Source organism: Camelina sativa, chromosome 18 (genome assembly GCF_000633955.1).
Source record: "Camelina sativa cultivar DH55 chromosome 18, Cs, whole genome shotgun sequence".
NCBI classification, from domain to species: Eukaryota; Viridiplantae; Streptophyta; class Magnoliopsida; order Brassicales; family Brassicaceae; genus Camelina; species Camelina sativa.
The window spans coordinates 19,050,565-19,058,777 of NC_025702.1; the positions used below are offsets into that span (position 1 = coordinate 19,050,565).

The window sequence follows — 8,213 nt, forward strand, 5'->3', positions numbered from 1 at the left end:
TAGGGTTCCTTGGAATTGGAAGTTCTAGTATATCAATTTATTGGTTAATTGAATTTTGCAGATTTCGGGGCCACCGGAGTTTCTGAACAACCGCACAGAAGCGGATGCAGAAGCTTCTGCTAGAGATGCAGAGCATGCAAAGCGTATTAATCGCAAAAAGAAGAAAGTTAAACCAAAAGGTAACAACAAAACTTGCTTATGCATCCTTGTAATTTGAAAAGGTTTGTATTTTGATGATATTTATTTAAGTGTTCACATTCCTTAGCTTTAAAGTTCACAAGATTACATGTTGGTGGTAACTAGAATATATAGATGTGAAATTTGGATTTAGCTCTAGAAGATTGTTTTGGTAGTTCAAGCATAAACATTGTGAAAGAAGAAACTAGGCACTTTGTTTTGTAAGCTCTATCTAATCCGGTTTCGCAGTTCTGTTTATGGAACTGTTGTATTCTCTCTATCTAAGCACTGATGGTTTTGGAGTATTGGCCTGTTAGGTGTTGTCATGGAAGCAAAACCTCAACTAGTAGGAATTCATGAGAGAGTAAGAAACGATATCGATGCACCACCATCTTCAGTGAGTGGTGAAAAGCGGATATCTACTGCAACCATTCCTAACGCAGAAGAATCTGCAGATCTCTTGAGGTATGAATAAATCTTGGTCTCTTCTTCATTCTTTGTTTATGTTTAAATTTGCAAAAGTGTTTCAGCTTAATTAGGATTTCTATTGATGTGTTCAGGATGTGTCTGCAATGCGGTGTACCAAAAACATATACAAGCGCAAGAGGTATTGTATGCCCGATTTGTGGTGACCGGCCATTACCAGACTTAGACGCCAAGAAGAAAGGATCTACGATCAAAGATAAAGAGAAGAGCAAAAGAATGAGAGGACAATCCTCTCATGCTTCTTGGAAAAGCGAAACCGAGATGCAGCTTAGACAAACTTTTGATTAGAATGTTTCAAAAAACTTTTCTTTCTCCTTTTGAGACATTGTACCATCCAAATTCTGTAACGTTGCTTGCGACACAAAGTTTTAATCTTACCTACACAATAAATGTGATTGGCATCCTGCATCCAGGTAATACATGGATAACGTCAAAAGTTGGAACCCTAAATTTATTAGTAATTTATATCATAAAAAGGAGCAGAATTGGTAACACAGCAGAATATTTCATGGCATTACAAAAAAAACTGACATCTTTATCTACAGAATTGCTGTCTCTGTTTCTTCCCCTACTTAACAATTTGAACATATTACAAAGGCAAAGTACATATCTCAAAGACCCGGTTCGAACCGATTCCCAACACTTAAATACAACTGTGTTACATCCATGATTCTAATGAAAGAAGCAGTCAGGATTTTGGTAACTAGCCCGAGCAATTTCGCTTAGCCAAAATCGAGATTAATGTTAACAATCATATCTCGAATGCTTCAGCAGTGAAAGAGCCAGTTTTTGTCGACATCATTAGTTGTTGTCATTTGTTACAACTTCTGCTTCTGGTCTACGTTCTGGAGTTTCCTCTTGTTTCTCTATCCTCAGGCTTGGACTACTATTGGGCTGAGGAATCTGTGGAGATTATGATGGCGAAAAATGAGATTCTGTGCAACACAGTTTGCAAGTTAAATGGCTGTGTGAGATGTAAGGGTCTGTTTAATTTACCATTGGATGAGATTTATATGAGAGAACATCATTATCTGATGAAAGGGATGAGTCTGAGGGCCTGTGAAACAGCAAATGAGCTATGGATCGGTCTATCGGATTTGTATCAGTTTCGATATCCATAAATCCCGCATACCTGGATGAGACCAAATACAGAGATCAAAGATTAGAATCTACAAGAAATGAAGGATGAGTTCAAGTACCCAAGTGCAAGTTTCTAAAGAAGAGCTTTATTAAATCTGTCCAAGACTTGAGCCTAACCCTATATAAAGTTAGACGTTAAGATTCTTTCTTAGCAACAGGACATAAGGATGCAGGGTGGTGCTTACTTGTCTGTTTCACCAGTCACGAGATGCGACCCTGCGCCTGTGTCCTGTCTGTTTCGACCATTATGTCTCTGCTCCGCACTTTTTGCCAATCGGTATAAGCTGTCTCTTATGCAAAGCTTTGTTCTAACATCCAACTGGAGCAAGCAGGTGTACATCAACCAAGTTAAAAAATGTAAGATAAATACACTTTGATATCAATCACAAAGGAACAGCAAAGTTTTTACCGATCACCTACAGAACTCGCAGTATATCTTTTCCTTATATCATCTATTATCTATTGACAAGTTGTACCTGTTCTATAACTCTTTGCAGCTGCCGAAAACTTGTTGCTTCCAGTGAAATATCATCCACAACAGAGCTAACACAAGAACTTCCCTGCATGTTAGATGTTTCCGATTCAGCTGCAGTTTTTTTGTGGTCGTTCTCAAGCCCAATCTTCTGGATAGGAGCAGCATCAGGAAACACCATGGGGTTTTTCTTACTACTCTTCCTGGTACTAGCAGCAAAAGAAGGACGCATATCTTGCCCGGGCTGCAAGCTAACTCTCGTTTCGAATCCCCTCCTACAGCGATCATCAACAGCTTGACCTTGTATGCTCTCGACAGATTGTGCCTGATTTGATGTGTACGACTCATTTGAAGCAGAGGAAGTGTTGGCGTTTTTCTCGGATTTGATACCAGATTTACTTTCACATGCTGAAACTTGATCGGAAGGCTGCTCACAGTGGACATGTGAGAATAGAACTCCTCGCTGTTGGAATTCGGAGGGAGGGTAATACTGATTTGTGTCCATTATTTCCCTGGAAATACCACTATTCTGTAAAGTAGAACTGTTCTCCGAAAACCCATGCAAATGATTAAGATGATCAATCTGCTTCTTCTCAAAATTTGCCTGTAAAACAAAAAGTGGAACATATGAAATTGCAGTAACTATATCAAGACTTCAACATTGAGAAATATTTATCTAAAGGAATATTCACTAGCCGTAAAAGAAACCATTAACCACGATCGACGGAAAACTGTAAAAATCAACATATTCATATCTAAAGGACTAATTGAGCCTGAGGATACGAAAGCAATGTACGCCAAAGATGCAGTAAGTAGCCAAAGACAAAGCCATCATAGAGGCAATATCACATCTAATTAGTGGTTGCATGTGCCTTGCAAGGCGTAAAAATTGACTAACCTCTACATCGAGCATCAATATATCCATCTTTTGCGAACTCGTATCAGATACATTTTCTGATGATTTTCCTTGAGCTGAATAGCCCGCAACAGTATATACATACTCATCTTCCAAAGTATGGTTGGAGTCACTATTGTTCAAAAAGTCTTCAACCCGCAACATAGGGGTTCTTTGACTTTCCAACATTTTGTCTGGTTTTGGATCATCTGTCATCGCACCTTCTGTCTCCTCATTTGGCTGAGCAGAAGAAAACCAGCCCAAGTCATCTTCATTATTAAGACTATTCAAGCCGAAAGTTGAATCACAACTCCTGCAAGGTCCAAGATAAGTGTAAGCTAATTACAATGATAACATGTTTCTCCTATAAGCGATGAGCCCCCAATGTGTGATTCTAAATGAGAATATCTTAAGTTTTACCTAAGCATGTTGTCCACATCCTCAAAATTTCCTATGTCATCCCAGCCATAGAAAAGATCATTGCTTTCTTTGTCTCCATTGTCGAAAAAATTGAGATTATTTTCAGCATTTGGAATATTGTTGAGGGAATAATTATACGCTCCATCATGTGTTGTAGCGGAATTGTCACACAACATAGGATCTGCAGTGGAGAAGTTTTCAACCACATCTGCGTTGCCACCAGTGAAACCATGATCTGAAATGTTTGCATCCTCCAATGTCATATCCTGAACATCTTTGCCTGACACCTTAGAGGCACCACTGTTTTTATTAGGCCATGAATTTCTTCCTAACATATCGCCCTCTCTCTTGATAAAAGTATTACTCTTTAAACGGTTTGTTCCGCTACCCATATCTTCATTTCTTCGTTTCTTCCTGCTACTTACTAGAACTGGAAACTGACCTCCATCCTCATACGCCGAGTCTGGCACTATACCATCATCGTTCCCATGCAATTCATTCGGAAAATAGTCATCATCATCTAGCTGAAAAAAAGAAAAAAAGGAAAAAAACTTCAGCTACGAATTAACACTAGCAAGTTGAAGAAAAAAAAAGCTAAGGAAGCATCAAACTAGCTAATATAAGTTAGAAACCCCAAACCTAATACACATCCAAGTGATAGCGATAACAAGAAGTAAAATATGAGATGGCAGAATTGCCCCACAGCATTTTGACAGTGAGAAATTCACAACAGTAATTTCCACAGGAACAAACGAGAAGAGCAAACAAGAAAAGTCTCATAGAGGTAACTGGTCATATCAATGTGACTCAACTCACCTCATCAATGTAAAAGCCCGACATTCCTCCCAACTTCAAGACTCTTTAATCACCACTAAAACCATGCCCATTATCCCGAAAAAGTCATCTCTATTGCAAAACGTGTAACTCCAACTACTAGTACAGCTTCTGGATAAGAAACATAAGATATTAAACAGCTGGAAGAAAGTTCCAATAACAGAGACACTGAACCCAGCACAACTGAAAACTTAATCTTTCTTATCCAGAATCAAAACCCATTCAAATCCTAAACAAATGGTAATCCAAACCCCTACAATCTAAACCCATCCTTTCCGAAAATTCATAATTCCAAAAGGCTTACTCAACCAGAGACCGATCCTCACATCTACCGGTTCCCGTTTCACTTCTACTAAGATTCATCCATTTCTGTGTTCGTAAAATCGAGTTAACCTATCATCATTACAGCTAAAACCCCACTTAAATGACGCATTAAATGAGACTAAATGCAAAAAAAAAGGAACAATCAAATCTGAGAAATCCTCAGCTCAGCTTGCTTTCTGCTGCTACTCAATCAAACCAGGATATTTAAAAGTCAAATTCAATCGAAAATAGATTCCACATCAAACGTAAGAAATGAACCCTAAAAGTCTCAAGCTCACCTGTGAGAACAGATTCTTCCACTAGCAAGCAAACTCCAGAAAAAAACTTATACAAAATAATTTACCAACAACACAGAAAGAATCAGCAGATCCCTAGCGACTGTATCGAAGCTAGATCGAAAAAAAAACCTCAAGAAACTTTTGTTATTAGTACTTTCTAGAGATGTTCGGCAGATGAAGAAGATGAAGGCTTCCTAATTTTTTTTGTAATTTTTAATTTTTTAAAAATTATTTAATTATTTGTTTTTGTTTTTCGGGAGAATCAAAAGACAAGTGACCATGATACCGACACGTGTCGACGCAATCAAAAGGTTTAACGGGCTGGTGTGTTTTAATATCAGAACTTGTGGACGAGAGAGCAGCGTGAGATCCTATCAGTTCCAGTCTTATTATTGGTACACGTCATTAAGTATGTTCTCGAAACTGGACACGCCTCGTCATCTTATTGGCTTAGGTTTTATCAACCCCTTCGTAATGGGCCATGCTGTTAAAAAAAAAACGACTAAGCCAATATGGGCCGAAGAAAGCCCAAAAAATATTGTAGTTGTTTTCCAATCGATCTGTGCGAGTCAAGTTTTTGATTTGCCGGCGAAATATTCTCCGGGAGAGAGATCTTTTTGATCTTGTTCTTCCCGATGGAGGAGCAGATCGGAGGGAGCGATGAGAGGTGGAAAGGATCGTTGGAGAATATAACGGAGATGGCATCTAATCTCGATTCTCTTCAGAAACTTCTTCTTAAGAAAGCAGTCTTCGTCGAGGAAGACACTTTCTCTAGAGCCTCTCTCGTCTCCGAACAAGCCCGAACAATCAAGGTCCGCTTCTTCCTTTTTCCGGTGATTAATTTCGAGTTTATTGAGGTTGATTGGCTGAATTTTGATGATTGCTTCGGCGATTCGTGGATTTGATAGTTCGATCGCCCTTAGTTAGGTTTAGTTCTACTCTACCTCAATGTGATAGTGTGAATTTGGAATTGCATTGGATGGTGAGTTTTGGAACTTATTAGTAGTATTGTGTTGTTTTGGTAAAACTGGAGCTCAGATATTTAGAAGCTTGATCAACCTGATCTCCTGGTCACTATAGTCACTTTTTGGATCAGTAATTATGACATTTTTGATGTATATTTCTGGATTTTTTGGAAAGAAGATTTAGCTTTTAGTTTGATTTTTTCGATCTTTTGCTAGTTGAAATAATCACCAGATCCTGAAAGGCTGAACCTTTAGGTTATCCAAGTGAAATTATGGTTGCCTTGTGTATTAAAAACCAGGTTTTTCATGTTGTGTAAGCAGAAAAGACTGTGTTACATGTTTAAAGATAAGTGATAGTTTCAGATTTTCTTTACTCTGTTCACTGTTTTTGTTTTAGGTTCTTGAGCAAAGGGTACAAACACTAGAAAGAGAACTAGATGCTGCCATTACAGCTGCTGCTCATGCTCGGTCAGAGAAACGCCAAGCTGAGTCTTCTCAAAAGGCCGCTGAATCACGTGCTCTAGAGGTCACAAAAGAGCTAGAGAACACCACAAGTATGTTACTTATAACCTCACTCACTTACAACTCTTTTTGATTAATCCGCTTCTTGGTTCCATGCACGTTTATATGCGTTTCATATTCTCCAGTTTGATGAAAGCGAGACATATGTTTGTTTTGTAACTCATGTTTTCAGAGGTTTTCAAGCTGCATATGGAAGAACTTCGAGGAATGCAAGAACAGATCTCTAAGCGCGATAACGAGATTAAACTCTTGGAAGCTATAATCCAAACGCTCGGCGGCAAAGAGCGGTTGTGAATGGATGATGATGATGATAAATTGATGATGCTTTTGTTTCACTTGTAAAGTTTTGTACTTGTGAGTTTGTTCTGTATTACATTTTCTGTAAGCTGAGTCTTCTTGCCTTAATTTTACTTGGGCCTAATGTGAACCGATGCCAAAATGTGTGGTTTCACACGTATGCATATAGTGCTGCGATGCCAGCCAGATTCAGAAACGCGCATCTCCAGACGTGTGGTGCAAGAAACTGCGTTAAATATGACAGCTGAAGAAGCAATTTCGCATCTAACTAATTTCACAAAAAGAGAATAAAAGCAACGAAAGAGGATTATGACCAAATTAGAAAGTAGTGATGGTTCATGCTTTTTAGCGTGTGGGTGTCTCTCTAGCTTATCTAATCTTATCTCATTTTGTGGAAACTCATGTAGATATATCTAATTTCGTTTCTTTACTAAATTCAGTAAAGATATACTACCAATGAAGGAAGTTTTGATTAATCATTAAATTTTTAATTTTAATTTTAAAGGGCTCGATTAAGTAATGTAAGAAAGATGGGGATTGTATCTAAAAACTATCACCGTGTAGATGACTAGATAGGGGTGAACCAAAGAAATACGTAAAGTAAAAAAATTAATGCAAAGGGCCATTGTTGTTTACTTCACGCTGCGAAAGTGGTAAAAAAGAATCTATGGCTAATAATTGTTTTCTTACAAATTTTCTTTGTATATTTTGGATAAAAGCAAGAACATAAACCCTTTCTGATTATGACAAAGAATCTGAATTTCATTTTACTGTTACTAGTCAACTATTGTCAATTTTCATGCATATCATAGCACAGTAAACCATCTCTATCATACCAATTAAGGAGAACTCAATCAAATTTCCGATATACAAAAAAAAAATAAAAAAAATAGTAATTATGTAACTTTAAATATATTTAAGTTGCATGATTACAAAAATATAATATATAAAAATAATTTAATGTTAGTTTTTTTTCCATAATCTTCAACATTTTCATCAGTAATAATCGAAATTAGCAATTAACAGAAGTAAATGAAATTAGCATTCAACTTATGGTAAAATTAAATATCACTAATTAGCCCCAAGATATAGATGATATTTTCACAAAATTATATTTCTATTGTGGTGAATAATTTTGATGATCATTCACTATGAGTATATCCAAACCCTTCATCGATGAAAAATATAAGTATATTCCCACGAAATTGCCAAGTTTATTATTCCACTTTTAGCTAATTTCAAGCTTATCACTTCATATTTCTTTTTGCTAAATCCTGCACATAATTCATTGTTCATGGCCCCCATTAACGTACAGATGTAGTATAACGTACACGGTGCATCTATATATACGTGTATACGCAGACAAAACTCAAACACAACCACATTAATCAAAAAAAAAAAAA

The 8,213-nt window shown here is 37.2% G+C and overlaps 4 protein-coding genes across 6 annotated transcripts in view; 3 read left to right on the forward strand and 1 right to left on the reverse strand.

The window, feature by feature from the left end:
• Nucleotides 1-1,073, forward strand: part of LOC104762569 — a gene marked incomplete in the record, with an annotated part of 1,709 nt that extends 636 nt beyond the window's left edge. Inside the window, 3 exon segments of the mRNA XM_010485884.2 lie at nucleotides 62-179; nucleotides 495-642; nucleotides 738-1,073. Of these exon segments, the coding sequence (XP_010484186.2) occupies nucleotides 62-179; nucleotides 495-642; nucleotides 738-951 (480 nt within the window).
• LOC104762570 (protein LNK1) lies at nucleotides 1,149-5,252 on the reverse strand. Of its 3 annotated transcripts, none has more exons than XM_019240416.1 (8): nucleotides 5,027-5,252; nucleotides 4,407-4,532; nucleotides 3,591-4,114; nucleotides 3,174-3,483; nucleotides 2,280-2,879; nucleotides 1,989-2,122; nucleotides 1,660-1,795; nucleotides 1,149-1,566 (listed from the first exon to the last, which is right to left on the reverse strand). In XM_019240416.1, exons 2-8 carry the CDS (start codon nucleotides 4,428-4,430, stop codon nucleotides 1,465-1,467), a joined length of 1,830 nt encoding a protein of 609 aa, XP_019095961.1. In that variant the 5' UTR covers nucleotides 4,431-4,532; nucleotides 5,027-5,252; the 3' UTR covers nucleotides 1,149-1,464. The 3 variants fall into 3 exon arrangements, with proteins under 3 accessions (XP_019095961.1, XP_010484187.1, XP_010484188.1); XM_010485885.2 differs by having other exon boundaries at nucleotides 4,407-4,535; XM_010485886.2 differs by lacking the exon at nucleotides 4,407-4,532 and having other exon boundaries at nucleotides 5,027-5,251.
• LOC104762571 lies at nucleotides 5,571-7,006 on the forward strand. The gene is made up of 3 exons (XM_010485887.2): nucleotides 5,571-5,838; nucleotides 6,389-6,545; nucleotides 6,686-7,006. The coding sequence occupies exons 1-3, from the start codon at nucleotides 5,662-5,664 to the stop codon at nucleotides 6,805-6,807; spliced, it is 456 nt and encodes a 151-aa protein (XP_010484189.1). The 5' UTR covers nucleotides 5,571-5,661; the 3' UTR covers nucleotides 6,808-7,006.
• The window catches only part of LOC104763662, a 3,506-nt gene continuing 2,244 nt past the window's right edge, over nucleotides 6,952-8,213 (forward strand). The window contains exon 1 of the mRNA XM_010487007.1: nucleotides 6,952-6,967. Within this exon, the coding sequence (XP_010485309.1) occupies nucleotides 6,952-6,967 (16 nt within the window). The remainder of the gene's footprint in view (nucleotides 6,968-8,213) is intronic.